At 48.4% G+C, this 22,307-nt stretch overlaps 1 protein-coding gene across 1 annotated transcript in view; it reads right to left on the bottom strand.

The window, feature by feature from the left end:
* Afap1l1 (actin filament associated protein 1 like 1) overlaps window positions 1–22,307 on the bottom strand; it is a gene marked incomplete at its 5' end in the record, with an annotated part of 63,911 nt that overhangs the window by 28,176 nt on the left and 13,428 nt on the right. The window contains 6 exons of the mRNA XM_010627125.3: window positions 1,277–1,488; window positions 2,062–2,160; window positions 6,986–7,094; window positions 8,103–8,200; window positions 8,949–9,032; window positions 9,949–10,077. Of these exons, the coding sequence (XP_010625427.2) occupies window positions 1,277–1,488; window positions 2,062–2,160; window positions 6,986–7,094; window positions 8,103–8,200; window positions 8,949–9,032; window positions 9,949–10,077 (731 nt within the window). The remainder of the gene's footprint in view (window positions 1–1,276; window positions 1,489–2,061; window positions 2,161–6,985; window positions 7,095–8,102; window positions 8,201–8,948; window positions 9,033–9,948; window positions 10,078–22,307) is intronic.

Raw genomic sequence — 22,307 nt, forward strand, 5'->3', positions numbered from 1 at the left:
CTATTGGCCTTAACGAGAAATGTCTATTGTCATTTTCTTCGTTTTTTTTTGTTTGTTTTGTTTTTTGTTGTTGTTGTTGTTGTTGTTGTTTTGAGACAGGGTCTCACTATGTAGTTGAGACTGACCTGGAACTCACTATGTAGCCCAGGCTGGCCTTGAACTCACAGCGATCCTCCGGCCTCAGCCTCCCGAGTGCTGGGATTACAGGCGTGTGCCACCACGCCTGGCTCTTCTTTCTGTTTTTAAATTTTGAGCCAGGGTCTCACTAAGTTGCTAAATTGCCTGGATGGGCTCAAACTTTTGATCCTTTTGCCTCAGCTTCCCAGGCTGGGCTTACAGATGTGGGGGTACTGAAGCTTTTCCCTCCGAGTGTCACCGCTCTGCTGGCCCTGAGCTCATACTACTGTGGTGAGTAAAGGACAACAGAAAAGACACAAGGAGTAGAACGGTGAGCCGGGACCCTGGGACTGGTGCCCTCCCTGCCCCAGCTGGGACAGACAGCTTGTCTCAAATGCACGTATGTTGTGCAAGGAGGGCTTGACAACATTTTGGAGGGGAGGTGAGAACCATTATTTTTTGGATACTACATTTATTCTCCTACTTTGCACCTCTAGGGTGTATTTTATTTTAGGAAAGGACAGTGCTGTGAGGCGGTGAATTAAAGACATGACTTTACAACAAGCAAGCTATGAAGCACGAATGAGCGCCGCAGGGCTCAGGTGTAAGGAAAGGAGGGTGGGAAGAGGCGCACAAACTTCACAGTACTCACCCTCCAGCCAATGGGGTCATGGGTGTTTTTAAAAATCACTTTTCATTTTTTTTTCTCTAGTCTTATAAATCAGTACGTTACTTTGCATTATGAAAAATAACAAATATTGTTTCATGAGACTGAGGCGCTGCCTGCTGTGCCAAGGAGGCAATGCCAACAAACATTGTTTTAAAGCGATAAAAAATTCTCTAGAAAAAACCAAACCAACCATAGGCCTGGGATTTAGCTCAGTGGTTCCGCTGGCAAGCTCAAGGTCCCGAGTTCGATCCCCGGTACCAAAAATACAAACCAACCAACCAACCACAACAGTCTCGGTAACCCCGCCTCAGGTGACGAGTCCTGTGCGCGTGTGCGTGTGTGAATTCTACTGGAGTGGAAGGACCCTACTCTAGGAAGCGCTGGACTTTGAGATTCTGAGCACACAGCCAGGCCAGGCAGAGCAGGCTGAGGTGGACGCATCCGCAGGCTCGGGACGTACCCATGGCAGGTCCACGCGAGGCCACTCACCAGCAGCTGGTCCTCCTTGATGACCGTCAGCTGCTTGGCCCACTGCCCAAAGCGCTTTTTCCGCAGCAGGAAGGCACATATCCTGCAGTCCTTCACCAGGTGCATAGAGGCCTCCTCCGAGGGCCACTGGTGCCTGGGCTGTGGGCCCTTGCCGTCTTCCTCCTCCTCATCGTAGGACTCGTAGGAGCTGCTCATCGCGTCAGAGTCATTGTCTGCAGGCGCCATGGGGAAGGACGGCCATGGAAAACCGTCCTTGCCTCTCTGAGGCAGCCCTGCTCGGTGGCCTTGAGACCGCTGAGGGGCACGAGGCGTGGTATTGGGAATGACCATTGAAACACCCTCATGAGGGCACTACAGGTTAGACTCGGCACCTTTGTGGTCTCAGTGACTTTCCTTTAGACCTCCAGTTTCCTCATTAGTTAAGTGATCACAATAAACAGTAGTACCTACATTTCCTCTGGCTACCTGAATCTCACACCACCGAGGATGTTTAGCCGAATGTCTGGCCCTGGTAAGTGGTCAATACAATAAATGCCCACCATTATGCCATTCCCTGGACGGGTACTGTCTTGGATCCTCACAGCAACCCCCCATTATAGACAGGGAAACTGGGCTCCTCTTAAGTCAGTTACCACAAATCAGGGAGGCCAAGGGCAAGAGATTTGAGGTCCTGACTCCCATTCCAAGGGTCTTTCCACTGAACCCACTGAACACGGGCTTTGGGGTGCAGGCAGTCTGAGGCCGCCCTCCCCAAGGAGAGAAGGTGTGTGAGCATCAGCACTTACAGGAGTGTTTCAGCTCGCCGTTCATCCTGGTGGTAGGGTAGCTGCTGTCTGCGTCCTCATAGTAGCCGTCCACAATCGAATGGGCTGGGCTGCTGCCATCTGCGGAGTGGTCAGAAAGAGCAGAGTTGCAGAAATAGAGACCTACCCTTAGGGCAGGGCTGGGAAGGCCACAGATACCATGCCCCTTCTCGGGGAAGAGATGGGGAGCTCAGGGCAGCCCCCACCTGGGTGTGGGGACTCTGTATCTAGTCTGCTCGAGTTCTCCACCTGCCTTCTGTGTCCCTGGCACCAACTGCCTTGCTGGGCCCTGTTACATCTCCAGGCCTGTGATCATGCTGTTTCCTGTGCTCTCTCATCTCCTACCAGAGAGCTCCTACTCATCCATCAAGACCCAGCTCAAGTTGCTTTCCTCTGATCCTGCACAGTGGTGAGTGGGTAGAGACTCCTTGGTGTGTGTTCTGGTCATGGCTCTAAGCCCTGCACTTTAGACTGTGTGGACTCAGAACTCCTCCTGCCTACTCACCTCATCTTCTCCCAGTATGTGCGCTACCCCAACTCGTACGGCAAACTTCCTTCCAAAGCTTTGGGGCTACAAAGGGCAACTGGAGGTATCTCCATATTGATTTTCACAGTGGTTGCACCAGTCTGCACTGCCACCAACAGTGAAGGGTTCCTTTCTCCCCACAACCCCGCCAACATTTGTTATTGTGTGATTTCTTGATAGCAGCCATTCTTTGTGGGGTGAGATGGAATCTCAGTGTTGTTTTCATCTGCATCTCTTGAATGACCTGTGATGTGGAACATTTTTTTTTCATATGTTTATTTGCTATTTCTACTTCTTTGTCTGAGAAATGTCTGTTCATTTCAGATGGCCATTTTTGAATAGAGTCTTTATATTTGGGGGGGCTGACTGTTTTGAGTTTATATATTCTAGATAAGAGTCCTTTGTCTGAGGAGTAGCTGGTAAAATTTTTTTCCCACATTGTAGGTTGTCTCTTAGTTCTGTTGATGGTTTCTTTTGCAGTGCAGAAGCTTTTTAATAAGATGAGATCTCAGCTGTTGATTCTTTCTGGAGAAGATACCTTAAAGAGCTGGGACTAGAGGTTCCATTTGACCCAGCCATCCCTCTTCTGGGTATCTTTCCAAAAGAATTAAAAGAATCGTACCAGAGTGATATATGCACACCCATGTTTATAGCGGTACAGTTTGTAATAGCTAAAACTTGGAAACAGCCCATTTGCCCATCAGTTGGAGACTGGATAAAGAAGATGTGGTTTTTCTATAAAATGGAATACTACTCAGCCATAAAGAATGAGAAATTAGACTCATTCATAGGAAAATGGATACATATACTCCTGAAATAAATAAGTCACACATGTGTAAATACTGAATAGTTTCTCTGGTGTGAATAAACTGTAATAGTACAAAAAATTCTAATGAGATAACTGACATTGTGAAATGGGAAGAAAAGGGCTAAAGGTGTAGGGAAAGTGGGAAGGGTAGGGGAAAGGTAATAAGGGGAAAAATATGAGAAAATGAAAAAATGGAAATAAAGTGTTTGTAAATGGGGAGGGGAAGAGGGGGTGAAGCGAGGGCAGGGGCAAGGGGGAAAAATGAGAACCAAGACCTGTCATGTGAAGGTACAAGATCCCAATAATGAATGTAACTGTACTGTGTACCTAAAATGTACCAATAAAAAAAAAAAAAAAAAAAAAAAAAAAAAAAAAAAGGGCAACTGGACTAGATAATAACACAGGACGGACTTCTGTGCAGAACTCACTGGGGCTGGGAGGCCTAGGGGCACCATGCAGGGGGCAGCAGGCACCTCAAACTGTGTTCTGTATCTGATTTGCCCGGGGGTTGCCCTGGAACGCAGATCCCTGGGCTGCATCCACAGGCATTGGATGCACTGGAGTGAGCTGGGCTCAGGGATCTGGTTTGGAAAAAACTATTGGTAGGAGAATTCTAAACATACATAAAAGTGAAGAATATACGGAACGCTAATGAACTGGAACAGATTTCATTAAAAATTATTTCTGAGCATGCACAAGGTTATTAGGTGCAGACAGTCCCCGAAGCACAGCAGGAGGTGTGGCTGCTGAAGGACACGTGACGTGGGAGTGAAGTTCGAGGCCTTCTCTACTATCTGCTATGTGACTGTACCGTGAAGCGAACGTTCCCCTGGGGCTAGTGATTCAGTGCCCCTGTGCCCAGCGCAGAGAATGCACACGGCAAATGCCAGCTGTTGTTATCATCGGCTCCTTAGAGTCCTACAAGCTGGGCAGTTGGATGCAGCCCATTTTACAGATGAGAAAACAAGTCCCACACAGCCTGCTAGTGACGGAGCCTGGGTCAGAAATGCAGCTGCCAGCACAGGGGGTGGGCGTGCAGGGCCCTCTCCGGGAAGCCTTCCTTCCCCCAGTCCAACTCATCAGGCTGCTGCTCACAGCTCTCTCCTGGCTCCCAAGCCCCTCCTGTCCATCTGTTTCCTGAAGACTGCGACACTGAGGTTCCCAGTGACTGGGACACTCAATCCTATCTCTCCCGTGAGACTCAGAGCCTGCCTTTGCCAGCGGGCGCTCTGAAGGCTCACATGTGGGCCACCCACCCTGTGAGAGGGGCTGGGGGTGCTGGGGCCAGAGGTGCGGGGTGGAGAAGAAGGGATGTGACGAGGCAGAGGGAGGGGACACAGGGCTAAGTACTCCAGCACCTGGCCCGGCGGGCCCTGCAAGGGGAAGGGTGCGCTCCTGAGGCCCCCGCCCTTCCTGAGGTCCTCCCTCTCCTGCCCCAGTGCTTCCAGGAGGGTGCTTCTTGGCTCTGCCTGAGAGGGATGTGAGCTCTCTGGGAAGGCGCAGGAGTCCTCAGGTCTTTAAGGAGCTCAAGTGGCTGACCTGGGCTTGGGGCCCAGAGAGCCTCATCCCTCCCTTCCTCCCCTGCCTCCCATGGACGAAACAGCTGCTGCTTGCAGTGACACAGAACTTGAGACTCTCAAGGCCTCAGAGATCATCTGGTCCATCCCCACCACAGCCCAAGGGTGGAGACAGTGCAAACGTCCATCAGGCGATGGGTGATGTACAGTGTGGTCTGTCCACCCACAGGGCACGCTCAGCTACTGTGCTCCAGCACGGATGGACCCCATAAGCATTGTGCCAAACAAAAGGCCACATATAACACGACTCCATTTACGTGAAGTGTCCAGAACAGGGGAACCCACGTGGACGGAAGGCAGACTGGTGGTGGCTGAGAGAGTCTGGGTGGCGCTGAGCGAGTGGGGAGAAGCGGTGGATGAGGGTACGGCTCCCTTTCTGGGTGATGGAAACGTCTGGGAATGAGATGGTAGGGACGGTTGTGCAACACTAAGTGCAAGAAATGCTGCTTGTCAGACATTTTAAAGTAGTGAAAATGGCCAGTAAAAGAACTTGCCTGTGGTTAAAAAACAAAACAACACAAGCAGTACAAAGGGTATGAGTGGAGGAATGGACTCCCTTCGCGCAGACGTCTCTGCGATGGGGCCTTGCTGTGTTGTCAGGTCAGTCTCAAACTCTGGGGCTCGGGAGCACTTCCTGCCTTAGCTTCCTGAGTAGCGGGGAGTCCAATGTGCACCCACACCGGCTTACCCAAGAGCACATTTCTCAGGTCATGCATCAGGCTCACCTGTTGTTGCTGACACGCTGGGGATGGAGCCCAGCGCCTCAAATGCACTCGGCAAGTGCTCTACTACTGAGCTACATCCCCAGCCCTGCACTGAGATTTCTGTTCCCTTCCTCTGTCAATACTTTCCTGCATATCCTAGAAAAACTGTTAAAATGAGTGTACAAGTATGTGTGAATATATTAAAAACAACAGACAGAATCATGTCACATGCAGCACTGTGTGTTTGATTCTTTAAATGGCTGTATCTTGGAATTCATTTCCGATCAGCATGTGCCTATGTCACTTACACTGTGTTGGCTGGAGCACATTCTGCTATGCTGCTGGGTGACAGGGAAGCCCCGCACCAACGTTACCTTACAAATGCAGCTGTGCGTGCTGGGTCACCCAAGATCCACAATCCAGTGCTCTGCATGTAATGTTGAGTCCTCACACTCAGGAAAGTGGCTTCAGCTGACCCTCAAAGGAGCAGACACCTGTCACTACGCTAGGGGAAACTGGCAGAAGAGCAAGGACTCTGTTGCCAATACTAAGAAATTTTCAAAGGTAATCTGTCCCACTGCCCTCTAAATAATCTTACTGAGCCCACCTAGCAACAAAAATATGTACACGGTGGGCCGGGGATTTAGCTCAGCGATTCAGTGGCCTGCCTTGCAAGCGCAAGGACCCGAGTTCAATCCTCGGCACACCCCCCCCGACAAAAAATATGTACACGGCATTTTTATATTTGTGTGTAAATTATGCGCACATATAAACTATAGTTAAGTATTCTGCGAGTATTTGATTATAAGTTCCATAAATCATTCACATAGAGTCTTTAAAGGGATTTGTTTACTATCTGACATCTCCCTGGGGCGGGTCCACTGGCCCCAGGACCTCTGGTTGAGACCAGGTGCCCTACCTGACCTGCTGACTCAGTAAGCCAACACAACACCCAGATGTGATCCTGCTGACACAGGTGACCTCGTGGAGTCAGCAGCAGGCTGAGCGGCAGTCCCGTGCGTGGTGCCACGCTGCCTGCATGCACACTTCTGAGTGAGCCTCACACCTCTTGTTTTAAGGGAAGAGGCCGCACAGACCTGAGACCAGCACCCACGCTTCTGGACTCGGCCATGCTTTGTGGTCCATCACCTGGCAGTGAAAAGGCCAGGAGCTCAGGGACCCCTCCTCAGGAAGTAGGAACATTGGGGCAAGGGCCGGGCATGGCCCTGCAGGCTGCAGAGGAGCTTGAATTAGCTTTTCTGGGAGGAGGAGCGTGTGACCCAGAACTTACTGTGGGAGCTGATATACTCAGGGGACTTGCCAGGTCCCAGAGGAAGGGCCTCCTCGTAGTAGTCCTCCGGGGGCGGCTTGTTGGGCAGCGGCGGAGGCGGGTTGGCTGCCTGCAGGGGACCAAAGTATGAGACTGAGAGGGCCGGAGAGCTGGCGCAGCAGGAGGAAAGGAGGATGGCAGAGGGGAGGCAGAGACTCCTAGGAGGCAGGGGGTGTGTCTGAAGGTCAAACTCACTTTTAACCGAGGGCAGATTTGTCCTGTGCTTTTTTGGCCAATCTTTTAAGCACCAAGGCTCCTCTGTAATGCCTGAAAGTTTTGTGGGCTGCAAAAACTTGGTAGTCAGACTTCTGTCTGAGCACATGCAGAATTATCAAAAACTACCATGAGTTCAGCAACACCCAACCCGCATCTATGTGCATGTGAGGGGTAGTAGGACCACAAAGCTTAAGGCACACTACTTAGTAGGCAGCATCACCCAGCAGTGAAGAGCGAGGCTTTGGGGCCAAGGGAACTGCAGCTTTACAGCTGGGTTCTCTTACTAGTTGTGGGGCATCGGGCATCTCACCTTCCCTTCTGCACCTCAGCCTCCTCATCTGTGAAATGGGGATAACAATCGTGCCCCACTCAGGCAGGTGCTGTGCGCGTGTGAAGGACACAACGAGTTCTCTACGCTTGGGGCCACTGACGATCACTTGTGCAGCTGCCTCTAGTTCTGTACTCCAAGGTTGGGAATCCTACATCAGGGCCAGTCCCTCATTCTGTAGGTGAAAATCTCAGGCCCTGAGGAGGGGAGTGATTTTCCCAAAGCCAGACAGCAGAGGAACAAGGAGGGCAGGGCCCGTCCAACCTCTGGCCCAGCGTCTTTCCCAGCACCTGCGTACGCAGCCTGAGGTCGGGGTGGTGCTGTCCTTCAGGCCTGATGGGACAAACTAGCTCACCACAGCCCCCTGCGCAGCACGAACACAGTAAGCAGGATGCTGCAAGCTGAAATGCAGACAAGGTGCTACTCTTGCCCCTAATGACACCTGGGAGAGGGACAGGGTCCTGTGAAGCCAGGAAGGTCCCTGAGGTGGTGGGTGAGGGGCCAAGGGCCTAAGCTGAGCCCACCCTGACTCACACTTCCTGGAGAGGGGCTCTTCGCTGGTTCAGGGCTCCGTCCCCTGCTGGGCTCCCCGTCATCCTCTGGCATGTCCTGGAGGTCACTCAGGTCACAGTCTATGGAGGGCAGAGACAGCCAAGGATGGGCGTGAAAGAGGCTGACCGAGGAGGGCCAGACTTGGGTTCTGCCGGTCTGCATGTGAGGCCGGGTGCTGAACACCTCCTCCACTGGTAATCTGGGCAGGCAGCTTCATCAACCACCTACCTGGGACTACTTGGTCACACTAAGCCCTGACTCACCTGTCTTCAAGGATTATTGGGAGGATCAAGTATGGTAATTTTGTATGGTGCTTTGGAGATTTTTGAGGGCCGTGTTATGAAGGCACTGTTTCCCTTGAGGCTTTCAGTCCCCAAAGTGCCCAGGAGCACCCAGACTGCAGCTCTGGCCCCACAGCGAACAGTGCTCTCTTCCTGCAGGATAGAGCCCAGACAGTGAGGACCTCCCACACCTTGTCCAGGCTGTTGCCAGTCCCAGGCAGCTACGCTCCCATCCCCGTCAAAGTTCTCATTTCCGCTGAGCTGCTGGACTACTCAACCCATGGCTGTGGCCGGCAATGGCCAGTGAGATAATCACTACCGAGCGGTGCTCTCTTTGGCTTCCAGATTTGTCACGACTGTTCCCCAAATCTTGGGGATGATTTCCTGTAACTGCAGATTCTGATTATTCTTTCAGAGCTGGCAGGGCCCAGAGAACTCAAAGCGACTTAAAGCCACAGTGTTAGAGCCAGGCTCAGCCAACCCAGGGGCACTTCAGTGCGCACGGAGACAGATGGCTTCACGGCGGAGATCAGGAGCGGCTGCTTACCAAACTCTTCAAAGAGGGACTCCACGAAGCTGGGCCCGGAGTGGAGGTCTGCAGTGTTCACGTACAGGTAGGAGACTTCCTTTGCTGGGAGGAAGGAGGAGACACTGGCATGAAGAGGGGAGGGACCAGGTCTGTGTCCCTGGGACACAGCACTGTTTGCAAAGCACATTCATATCCCGTTACTTCTGTTTTTCACCCTTTGCTGTCATTTCCACACTGAGGGTCTCTGTCTCCTTGCAAAGGGATGCCCAGAAGCCTAGTATTACTGGGCTGCTCAGGGGCTGACAAGGGATGGGGCTCTGGTGAGTACAGTGGGAAAACCAAGGCACCTCTCACTCTGCCAATGGTCCCATGAGGGCAACAGCTCTATTTTGGGGAACTGAGAGGCAGGGTCACCCAGGGGTGACTTCCCACTAATACCCTTCAGACGCCCTGAATACCGCAGGACACAGGTGCAGCTCTTAGGGTTTACTGCGACAGGCTAAGCTGTCGACAGACTTGCGGTGTCCAGGAAAGGATGGGGCAAAAGAGGGGGCGTGCTGCTGGGCAGACAGGACTGTGGGCCTAGGGGGCACAGGCAAAGATGTGGGGAGGCCTGCGTGCAGGAAGTGCACGTGTGTGTGCTGTGGGCCTGCCCGGTGTGGGCGCGTGCTATGTGAAGTGCAGCAGGTTAGTGTGGGTTGCAGGTCGCGTGTGTGTGAGCCTATGGCGTGTGTGAGTGTGCTGTTGTGTGTGGGGATGCATGTGAGTGTGTGCAGTGTACATGTGTTCTGCACGTGGAGAGAGGTGGAGAGCTGGGGATGGAAGAGGACAAAGAGCATGGCCGGGACTGTGGTGGAGGAGCAGGGCCCGAGCAGGTGAAGACACTGGGCCAGGCCGTGCAGAGCTCGCCGAGGTACATGGCTTAAATGACACCGCCTTCCCAGGCTCTGCGGACACTGACATATCCTGGAGGGGTCAAGGGAGACACCGATTCTGAGTGGGGTTCTCTGGGGCTCACCTGGGAGGGGCTGCAGGCTCTGCAGGATGGAGGCCACTACCATTTTCTTCTCCAGGGTGCTGTCACTGAGGTCCTCATTGTCCAGGAGGCTGAGAAGCCCAGTGAGCTCTGGGAGCAGCTGCTCCAGTACTGGGGAGAAAGGCCAGGACATGGTCATGGCTCACGGGACAGGGCCTAGCCCTTCCCACCTACCGGAAGTCAGGGCAGTGGGAGCCAGAGGACAGGGTTTGGTGTGCCAGAGAGATGCGAGGGCCTCCACACAGCTGCCTAGTGCTGGCCACCAGCCTCCTGCGGAGGGTGCTGCTCACTGCCCTGTGGTACTTCTCCAGCCTCCCCACTCTACCTCGGCCCTCAGCAGGCTGTGGCTAGAAGGCTGGACTTCGCCAGTTTCACCCTGTCAACTGAGCCCAGGCACCTAGGCCTCCCTTTGTCCCACCCTGCTTCTCAGCTTCGCCTGCCTGGGGGTTGGGGGGCTCCATGAAGGTCTCAGGACAGAGCCCCTGGCTGTCCAGGACACAGGCAGGAAGGGAGCCTTCCTGTTCCATAAGTTCATATGCTTCAATCTCAGGAACCTTCTGTTTCCGGTGCCTTGGCCAGAGCCAAACTAAACATTAACCTTTCCTATGCCATGGCCCAAAGGATCGTTGCATTTTCTCCATGTTTATACCAGTGCATCACAAACCTGAGTCCGTACAGGAGCCACCTGGGGATCTTGCCAAGATGCAAATTCTATATCACCTACTCATATGGGACCTGAGATTCTGCATTTCTGACAAGCTTCCTAGAGCGCCGAGTCCTCTAAAGACTGGAGCATACCAAGACCACGGTGTCATTCATGTCTCCCTGCGCCAAACAGTAACTTAGGACTTGGTTTGCCTTAGAGCCAAGGCCAACCTCATCACAGTGCAGTATCATCTACTTGGTGATTTATCAAGCTTTTGCTCACAATAACAAAAGCTAACCTGTGTTGAACAATTATCATGAGTGGTGTTAAGCCCTTCATACTTCTTGTATCATTTTAATCTAATATGTAACAGCTTATTATCTCTACTATAAAGAGGATTAAACCAAGGCTCAAGGAGGTTAACCACTTAAAGGTTTACCCCAAGTGTCACTTGGGTAGCGTACTTATTCCAAGTACTATCCTGAGTGTTGCTTGGGCAAATACCGAATGTTTTAAGATGTACCATACACACAAAAATTACTGAGTAAAATTAATAAAATTGTCATTTTTTCCTGTTATCTTATAGAAATTAACCAAAAATATGCAATTTTTGGTCATCGTGTATTTAAATAATAGGACTGCTAAGTCATTAAATGACTTCTCCAAGGACATACAGTTAACAGAGTCTTAACTGCATTTCCTTTCCTCACCCTATTTTCTTTTCCTGCTCATTTTTTGGTACTGGGGATCGAACTCAGGTCCTTGTGCTTCCCAGGCAGGAAGTGACCCTACTCTCTTTTAACCATAGAATTATGTTGCCCTGCAGCACTGTACTCTGGATCCCACCAACCAGTTTTGGGGTAGATCCCAAGACCGCCCCTACTTTTTAAATAAAGAAAGGCTGAGAGGAAGTAAGCAATGTGGTTGAGTTACACAGAAGTAAACAGCAGGGCCAGGACTTCCACCGTAACCAGGATCCTCATGTTCGTGGGCTCCTCTCAACCCTGGACCCCGAGGAAGCAGGGAGTGTGTGACGTGAACCTGCAGAGTCTGACACAACACTTTTTGCCTAAAAGCAGCATCCCGGATTCAAATCCAGGCTCCATCATTCACTAGCTGTGGGATGTCTGGCGAGTTACTTAACCTGACAGTGACTCAGTTTCCCTGTGAAGGGGGCTAACAGGACCTTCATGGCGGCGCCTCAGCTCCCTGTGAGCTGGTGTCTTGCTGTTGCTTTGGTCTTCTGTCTGCTGCTGGGTGCCGTGCAGATGGCCCAGTGTGCGTCTCCTTCAGTGGGGACTGGGGCTCAGGAGATGGGGCTGGAATGCAGATCTTGCCAATTTAGTGTATGGAGTGGGGCCTACCCAGCTCAGGGCCTCCTGTGTACTCCATGAGAGAAGAGATGAACAGGTGGCCATGCTCACTTTCTTTCTCATAGAAATCTCCTGTACAGGGGTAACACATCGTACTAAACATGTAAGGTCATATCTACCTGGGTTTGATTACAGAAACTAATAGAGTATTCTCTAAATAATGAAAAAAAGAATAAGATAAGACTGTAAGAGCAAGAAGCAATTTAAATATGTTCAAGGACCATTTTCATCTCCAGAATTAAGGATTATTTTGATGTTACATCATTGCCTTTTCTCTTTTACTTTCCTTTTTAGTTTTATTTTAGGATTCCCTATTTTTAATGTTCATACAGAGATTTCTTTAACTGAAATACCGAATAGTTTCTTTGGTGTGAAAAACTATAATAGTACACAGGATCCTAATGAGATAATTAATAATGTGAAATAGGAAGTAAAGGGCTAAAGGTGTAGGGATAGTGGGAAGGGTGGGGGAAAGGTAATAAGGGAGAGGAAAAAATATGAGAAACTGAAAAAATGGAAATAAAGTATGTGTAATGGGGAGGGGAGGAGGGGGTGAAGGGAGGGCAGGGACAAGGGGAAAAAATGAGAATCAAGACCTATTATGTAAAGGTACAGAATCCCAATGATGAATGTAACTGTATTGTATACCTAGATTGTACCAATAAACTCAATGAAAAGGGGGGGGAATCTCCTGTATAGATCAGTGATGGCGAACCTTATGGAGGTTTCAATGATAAAAGCCCATTGCGGCACGAGTGCCACAGGGTTTGCCACCCCTGGCACTGCTTGGAAAACCTGATGATACTTCTGTCTCTCTGTGGCATTCCAGCATCACCCCAGAGTGGTGGAAAACAGGCCAAAGGCTGATGGTCCAATAGCATCGCTGGCCTCATGGGTGCTCCCTGCTGCTGGGCACAGAGCTGGTGGCTTTCTCACCAATTTCCTGTCAGGGCATCAGTGAGACGTTCAACTGGGAAACCTATTTCCCAGGACATGGCGCTGAGGCTGAGGGGAGGGAAGGGATAGTCACAGCTTCGATTCAAGAGCTGCTGGGCTGTACAGCTTCAGGGGTACTACTAGCCCCAAAAGGAGCTACAGATTTTTTGTCCCCAGGCCCTGAGCCCTTACAAGCCATAGAAGTCAGGGTTCTGGATGGGTAGGCTCCCCTCTCCAGAGCAGGACACAGTTCAAACTTATTCCAGCCAGTCTCGAGCTGTGTAGAAGGAATCTTCAAATGGAATCACGAACTTGTCCAGCATCCTCAGGGAAACATCAAACATCAGATAACCCAGTTTTAAAACATTTACTGAGCACTAAATGTGCCAGGCTGGACCACTGCGTGGGGCTAGGAAAAATGCAATACTACCCTAGCAAGCAACCTGTGTGTCACACACACACACACACACACACACACACACACACACACACACACACGATACAAGGTAGACATTGTGGGGCACTCAAGGGCTCACAGAGGCCTGCAGTAGTGATTTACATTGTAAACTTCATGACACTGCTTTGTTCTCACACACTGATGTCACAGCCCTGGGCTGCTGGGCGGTTTATCACTATTTCAGGCATTCTGAAACTTTCTGATCTCAGGATGCTTTTACATACTGCATACTTGGGAAAAATGAGAGTAAATGAGGTATGTAATGTCTTAGTACTGTATGAAAGTAGTTTTGCCCTTGTGAACCTCCCTGAGATCATTTTGGGGAGATCCCAGGTATCTCCATCCCCAAACACATTTGATGCTTAATATAAATGACAGCTGCCGCCTGTATAAAAGATCCTGGTTTCTTAAGTTTCTCTTTCTTTTCTTTCTTCTTTTTCCCCTCCTTTTGTTTCTTTCCGTCTCATTCTTTCTTTTTGCTGTGAGGTTCCAACCATTTCTTGCTGCTATCAGTAGGTACCTGGGCCCAGCAGAATTACAGCTTCTTAAAGCCATACTGTGCTGCTCCTAATATAAGCTTAGCTACCAGTTTCTGAGTAAGAACAATTAGGTTCTGAGTGAAGTTTCTGCATTTATCATTTGAGTTTTAGAATCTAAGCTTCATAATTCCATTTTATGTTTCCTTTTTGGTCTTTGATGGGATTCTTCACATGGGACCTTGACCTCTAAGTGCTCTGCATTTAACAGATATGGTAATGCAAATTCAAACAGACCAGAGGAGAAATAAGGGGTTGAGTGAGTCACAGAGAAGCAGATGGAGAGTGAGGGCTGCCACTCAGACCTGGTGGCAATTTCTGCAGCCAAGAAGGAACTGGCAGAGGGAACGTGAGTCATGGAGCAAAGCTCAGCATGCAGAGAAGCATAAGATCCTCTGTCTGGGGTACACTCAGCAGCTGCTGTTCACCATCCTACCCCATCCTCCAATGACCTACAAAGAATAACATGGAGGCTAAGAGAAGTGAAGTTCCTCAGCCAGACAGTGGTAGAGCCAGGCTGTGATCCCAGGTCTTTCTGTCTTCAAATCTTGATCCCTGCACTTGAATCTTCCACCAGACAACCTCAAGACCAGCTCACCCGAGCTGAGGGAAGGCCAGGCCAGGGGTAGGAGGGCGCTGGGCTTCCTCTCAAAGCCACTGCTCTGAGGGCTCTGATACAACTTTGCTGGGGCACTGACTCTTCCCTTGGGGATCCCTGGGAGACCCTTATGGTGGTACTGAAATTCTCTCTCCCTACTGGGCCTATCTGAACATCAGAGCCCTAACTATGACAACCTCATAGAAGAAAAAGAAGTAAACGGTTGACTTAATGGTGGGCATTTTATCCCAAAGAGAACTTTATATACATCACGGATATAAGAAACCTTTCAGCCAGTGCGGAATTCTGCCAGAATCACAGAGAGCTCACACCAAGAGGCTGGCTCTCAAACACAGTGAATACAGAAGTGCTTTCCAAGACAGCTTTGTCTTAAATGCTGGAGAATCCAACTGCAGAGGTTTAAACCACCAGGGAACTTACTACAGACAGAAGCCTTACAGGTGTAACACAAATGACAAATGATGGCTCATATATGCCACCAGGACAGCAGCCACAAATTTTAGAAAAAATAAGACTCTTCTGGGGCTGTTAGAAATGCAGAGAGTGTTTCAGTACTGTACTGGGATCAAATAATCTACATTTTAACAAGTACTTCAGGTGAATGTGTTGTAGACAGTCCAAGTGTTAACTGTTGCAAAATACTTCACAAAGATACTAACAGGGGACATCTACAGATGTAAGGGATGTGGGTAAACCTCTCAGATTCTTTTTTTTTTTTCAGCTTTAATTGAGTTTATTGGTACATTTTAGGGATACAGTACAGTTACATTCATTGTTGGGATCTTGTATCTCTACATGACAAGTCTTGATTCTCATTTTTTCCCCTTACCCCTGTCCTCCCTTCACCCCCTCCTCCCCTCCCCATCTACAAACACTTTATTTCCATCTTTTCATTATCTCACATTTTTTTTCCCTTATTACCCTTCCCCTACCCATCCCACCTTCCCTACACCTTTAGCTCCTTTCTTCCTATTTCTAAATGTCAGTAATCTTCTCTCAGATTCTTTAAGACATTATTGGGCTGAGCAAACCAAGCCCAGACAGTACGAGTCCTTACAGAAGATGATATATAGCTGGAATCTCGATCTTGCTTTAATCAGTCATGGTAGCTAGGGCTTTGGAGTTAGACCAATGAATACGGGGATTCTGGTACCACCTCTTTTGAGCTGTGCTAAGTGCTGGTTTTGTCATTTGTAAAATGAGAAGAGTAGGGTCCCAACCTCTTGGGCTGGGAGGACTAGATAAATGCCTGTGAAGCACTTAGCATAGTGCTGTGCCTAGAACAAATAACTTAATACAGGATGGTATACTGCATATTATCACTGTCACTCTTGTTAGTCTTAATATTCCACAGAACTACGCAGACTCCAAAGTACCAATCAGAGAGTATTTGGTGACAGATGTGCCACTGTTAAGAGCTCAGTGAGGCCAAGGGCTGTGTTTGGAGCAGCACATGGCAGATGCCCAGTGGACATTTATTCAGTGAACACAATGTTTTCATGACCTAGTCTACCTCTCATTTTAAAGATGCAGAATGTGAGAGTCAAAAAGGTTATGTGATTTGGGTATGACCACACAACCAGTTGGGAAAAAACAGTACCTATGTTAAACTCACACAAAGCTTAATATGAGTCTTGGAAGAATGGCTAAGAGCGCAGGCTGCAGACAGTTGGGTTGGGTCATTTTCCAGGTCCCTGAGGAATTTTTGTTTTAACTTTCCTAAGCTTCCAATTCATCTGCAGACAGCAGGGGTAACGATAGTAGCTGCTTCACAAGTTCCTGGTGAAGATGAAATAAAGTGATGTGTACGATGCTCAGTGCTTTCTTCATTCCTACAGGACCCCCAGACGGAAGTCCGGGTGCACTGGCACGAGCGAGGGAGGAGGTATCAGGGCAGCAGGACATTGTGGGGTGCTGTGAGCCTCGCTGCACTGGACTGCTCCTGGCTCTGGCCTGACACAGCTGGGAATGGCCGTAGGAGGAAGTGGAGGAGCACCTCCCCTCAAGGTGCTCACACCCCAAGGACTCTCCCATGCCTAGTGAGAGGACGACCTGCTTCAGCTGGGGGTGGCAGTGCAATCCTGGAGTTGGGTCCTTACTGTCCCCACTCAGGAAGGACCTCATTTACCAGTTTTTATCTGTGCTTTCAGGGGACTGGCTGGGACATTAGGACGGGATGGTTTTCAAGTCTAAAATTTATTTAGAACCTATGAAAAAATTTTATATATTTTATTTGGTTTACTTTAGTCTAAGGGAGATACGGTAAATTCTAAGTGGTGAAAGACAATAGGAAGAAATGGAGTAATCATTGCTGAGGAGTTTTCAATTTTTTTTTTGGTATCAGGGATCAAACTCTGGACCTTGCACTTGCGAGTAAGGTGGTGGAACCACTGAGCTAATTCCCTGGCCCAGTCTTCAATCTTTTAAGTGGCACAGGCACAGGAACCCTAGAGAGGGGATTATTATTCTTTGGTTTACAAAAACGTTTTACAAAATTAGAAATCTATTTCAAAATATATCTAAGATTAGATGACAGAGTGTGTATTGTTCCTGGTGAGTATCCATTATCACTAAGATCAACTCACCGTTTCTCCATCTCCCCCTCTTGATACAGCCTGAGTGAAACCCCCCAATCAAAAGTCATTCATTACATCAAGTAAGGGCACCAGCACACAGTTTTAGTATATGTGCTGCTGAAGCAAGCATGGGCACCAACACACAAAAGTTTGGATTTGTTTAAAGATCTCAATGGTAAGGGTCCAATTTCCATGGCAAAGGAGAAACAAATAAACTTCTGGAAACCAAAGGAATAATAAGTCCTATATTGGTTCCTGCACGTTGGGTGGGGCCCAGGGCTGGGCACTTTGATGTGTGATTTCATTTCTGTGCACCTTCAGATCAACAAAAATGCTTGCAGAGAGCCTGTAGTTACAACTTTATTAAATGCAAAGAAGTAGGAAGAAGTGTAATTTCTCTTTTCCCCACCTCACTATTGGGCAAGCCTCTTTACAGAGGTCACAGAAACAACTCATCCTTCTTTGTTTTCAGTCAGAGAAAATGCAAGCAGCACAATTTTAAAATGGAAAAAAAAAAAAAAAGAAGAGCTGTCAGAATATGGTTTTAGGAAGGGACTACAATTTTTCTTTTGGTTTACTCAAATTTCCCTTTTCACTTCCAAGGAGCAAATAACCTAATTTCCATCTCATAAAGGCTCCTGTACTGGTGAGTGAACCAGTGCATGATTTCCAAAGTGTCTTATCACAATTTTAAGGATGAATTTCTGTGTACTGTGTCTTAACAAGTTAGCACATTAATGGGTTCTGACCCACTAGAACAGTGGGGAGGCAGTCACCCTGGGTAGGAGAGCAGTATGCCTGGCAGATGTGAGCTCAGTGTGTGAGTGGGGACATAAAGGAAGAGGACTTTTTCTGTGACTGTCAAACTTGGTGGGTTCTTCTAGACAGACCTCATCTAGGCCACCCTCATGCTCTGCTCCTTAGCCTCAACCCAGGGAGCCTTTGCTTGAGTCATTCCCTCTGCCTTCAAGAAATTCCTTCCCTTGCCAACCACGTATGCCCCCTTTAGTTCTCTACTGTCGTGACTTTTCTCCCAGAAACCTCCTGGCTTCTCCTGAGCACACTCACTCTCCCTCTTATGCTATTATAATAGCATCAAGGATCTCTCTCCCTGTGGCTTTTCACATGGGCAGATTTTATACTTATTTATGTATTTTTTTGAGCAATATCACTTCTCCTGACCTGAGCTGACCGTCACGTGGGCAAGAACAATGCCAGTTTTTTGCTAGAGTGGGACACGGAGTGAGGGCTAAATGAATGCCGAAATGGCAGAAAGAATTATTCTTGGAGCAAATCTTCTCACGCTCATAAAGTCTAACAGGGAGTTGATGTGATTTTCAAAACACGTCTGTCCTTGTAGTTGCTCAGCAGAGTAAAAAGATGTTTGGAAAAAAAAAAGAGTAGGCAACAAAGATGGGTTAAAAAGGAAGCTGAAGCCTCATTTCTCACTTTGCTAAGTCCCCAAAGGCTGTTTTGTTGGACTCACATCACTTTCACGAACACAGCTGCCACCTGATCAGTAACATACACTGCTGTTGGTGGATTTTAATTCTAACACACAAGTTGGGAAATAATGCTTACTAGCAGGTATCGAATAACCCAACCTGCCTGAGTTTAAATCCAGTTCCCCGTTTCCTAGTCACGTACATCTGGGGACACTGACAAACTGCCCACACCTCATATATGTCACTGGTGACTTGTGAGCGTGTCCTCCCACCGCTGATATATGTCAATGTGCTTAGGATGTTGGCACACAGAAGGCACTCAGTAAGTGTTAACTATCCACACTGTTCTTACACTGCTATGCAAGGCATATCCTACTCTGAGAAACTTACGCATGTTGTTTATATCAATTAATTTGAACAACAAGATGGGCTCACTCCATTTTTTTTTACACGTGTAGGAACTAAGGACTTCAGGGTGGGAGAGTCTAGTTATGATGCCCCTTCCAGTGTTCCTACAATGGTGCTTCCTTCTGTGTCCAACTCGAAGTCAATTTTCAGAGGCCACCAGCTCCACACGAGAGGCTGGTAGAACTGACCCTTCACTCACATCAGCAATCCTCCTGCCTCAGATCTCTCTCCTTCCCCTGCCCACCGTCTCTTCCAAGTTGCGGAAAATTTACCCAGCTGCAGCTACTTTCTTCCTCTGAATTTATAAGCACTACTTTCTGAGTCCAAGGGAAGGCCAGACAGTGGGCAGAACACCAGAGGGCCAGCACCGGTCGCATTGTTTGTCACCGAAACAAACACTTCCTGTTGTCCTGGGGTGTGTAGGGAAGACCACGGTGCACATGGGATGTAAGAGTAAGGAAGGGGCAGCAAAGAACGCCCAGCTGCAAATCCAGAGTCTCATGCTCAGTGCTTGTCAGGAGTTAAATATAGCCCCTGTGTGAGGGAGGGTGAGGGATGGTGAGGTCACCTTGGAAGGCTTTTGTGTGTGTTAATTAGAGCTACCGCAGCAAACTGAATATCCATTTATGCTGAAGAGAATAGTACAAGTTTGGATCCCCAGGACAGAAACACAGCAACATTCATGAGGAACGGAAATGGTAAAAATCAATTTGGGACTTGGTCTCAGAGGACTTGGTTTGATTCTGACTCCTCCCATTTACTCATGTGTAATTTTAAGTTACTTATCCCCTCTGAACATCATTTTTCTCTTCTGTAAGAGGTTTTCAAAACCCATTTATGGGTCTATGTGAGAGGGGAATTGAAGAATGGCCAAGAAAGGGTTTATAAACTTAGACATTTTTAGGGATGATAGACTAGCATAATTCTCTGGCTTTTTCTTATTTCAGAAAGAAAGGAGGCAAGGGATCAGGGTGGTCATAGGTCATAGGTCAATGGGAAAGAGGTCACTACATTGGGTGACTTTCCCCAAGAAGATGGCTCAGGGAAGTCCTGTGTCTTTCCATGGCTTTCCTGGCAGCAGGTCTGCCCAGTTCCTATTATCCCCAGAGGATATCTGGTTTAGGGCACCTCGTTTTTCACATCTGAGCTACCAGGGAAGCCACAGTATCCTCTCATCAGGACATTTCAGACCACACAGGAGAAGGTGGGAGCTAACACTGACTTCTGAGGAAGTAATTTTTGGCTGTGGGACTAAGCTCTCCCAGAATTGTCCCTTTGTGTGTGTGGATTCCTCCCTCTTTAGCTCACAAAGGAAATGGTTCCAGGAGGAAGTGGAAAACTGTGACACACACACTCACTTCCTCCTGCCATGATGGCAGCTGCTTCCCTTCTGGGTAGTCTGTACCATCTCCTTCACCAAAGACTGGGAGTGGTACAGGATGCCTGGTAATCAAAACAGGCAGGGGCTGGGGATTTAGCTCAGTGGTTCCGCTGCGTGCCTCGCAAGTGCAAGGTCCCAAGTTTGATCCCCAGTCCACACACACAAAAAAAGAAAGAAATGCTACCAAAGCAGGCAGTATCTGTAAGGTCTCCAGTGATGTTCCAGAAGCTTCACTAAACATTTTATATTGGATTACCTCATTTAATCCCCATTATGACCTGGCAAGGTAGGTTCTGTTTGTACCTGCAAATTTCAGAGGTTCTGGGGATTGCATCCAAGGCCTTCCCACTGACTACCTCTCCATCCCTTTTTATTTTGAGACAAGGTCTCATCAAGTTGCTAAGTTGCCCAGGCAGGGCTTGAACTAGCTACCCTTCTGCCTTAGCCTCCCCAAGGTCTATGATTATGGGTGTGTACCACCATACCCAGCTTTACTTGCTATTTCACAAGTCACCAAGTGAGATTCACAGAGGCACGGTCATTTGTCTAACGGTACTAAGCTAGCAGAATGAGATCCAAACCTAGGCCTAACTCTGTAGCTTATGCTTCTAATTTCTGCATTATAAGAACTTCTGGCATTCTTCTTTATGAATATTTCCTATCTGCAAGGCATGGTACCTAGCACTTTTATTTTCTTTTAAAAATAGGGCTTCAGGTGGACAAAATTTGGATTAATCCTAATCTTTGCTTCATGAGACACTCCCATTTTGGGCCACGTATGCCTCATCTTATTTAGTTATTATTTATGTCAGTTATTTTTGATACTGTAGTAGTCAGCACCCTTCAACCTACCTTTCCAGGCAAGAGCCAGGATCCTGACTGCATCTTATGAGCCTGTAGCACCCCAGCCTCCTGTCTTCCCTGCCTGACCTACTTACTACCCTCAAAGCTGTGATTCATGCTTTTGCTTTCTCTTCTTTGTAGTTTTATTGCAGCCAGACGCACTCCAGAAAATATACATTTAAAAATTTTAGTTGTTTTTAACTTCTCAAAGGGTATAATGCTACAGGTAACATTTGCCCCCCGCCTTTAGTGTTATGATGGAAAAACACACTCATATTGCTGCCTGTCCCAGTGCACATTCATTTTGACTGCTGTATGCTACTCTGTTGGGGAAATATCCTGTCAATTAGCTAATATTTCATCTTGTAGTAACCCTGTATGGTAGAAACTCTTCTCTCAGTTTTTCTGACAGGAAACTGAGCCCACAGAGAGGTTGAGAAACTTGCTGGAGGCCACAGGGCCAGGGATGAAATCCTTCTGGCTTTCCATGGTGTGCTATACGTCTCTGTAGTGAAGAAAATATGGACTGTAGCCAAGATCCAGGGGCTTAAGCCCTGGCTGTACACTTACTGGCTTTATAGCCTTCAGCAAATCACTTCATGTCTCTCTCTCTTTTTATTCAAGACAGGGTCTCACTATGTATTTCAGGCTGGCTATGAACTCCTGGCAATTCTCCTGCCTCAGCCTCCCAAGTGCTAGGATTATAGGTCTGCACCACCACGCCCAGCCACTTCTTGTCTGAGCCTCTGTTTCCTCAGTGGGGAACAGTGGGGGACCCTAACTTCCCTGACCACCTCACAGGCTTGTCGTGAGACTCAAGTCCGACTGTGCCGGTTAAGACATGAGAACACCCTGAACTGGAATTCTGTAAACCAGCCCTCTATGATTATTCGCAGTCACACTGTTACTAATAACATACTTCTCTCCAGCCCCTACTGCCAACAAACAGCAGAACCTATGCAGGAATTGGGAATGAGACTGAACAGCATCTTGATCAGAAAGGTAAGGGTGGGATTGGGTGGACAATCAGCCCACAGAATCCTCACTGTGACACAGAGAGCCTCAAGGCTGCACTCATTGGAAGCTAGGATGTATTTAGCTTTGTTTTGTTCAATAGAGCT

The sequence above is a fragment of the Fukomys damarensis genome, unplaced genomic scaffold (assembly GCF_012274545.1).
Source record: "Fukomys damarensis isolate Sample0158 unplaced genomic scaffold, DMR_v1.0_HiC HiC_scaffold_3, whole genome shotgun sequence".
Taxonomy (NCBI): Eukaryota; Metazoa; Chordata; class Mammalia; order Rodentia; family Bathyergidae; genus Fukomys; species Fukomys damarensis.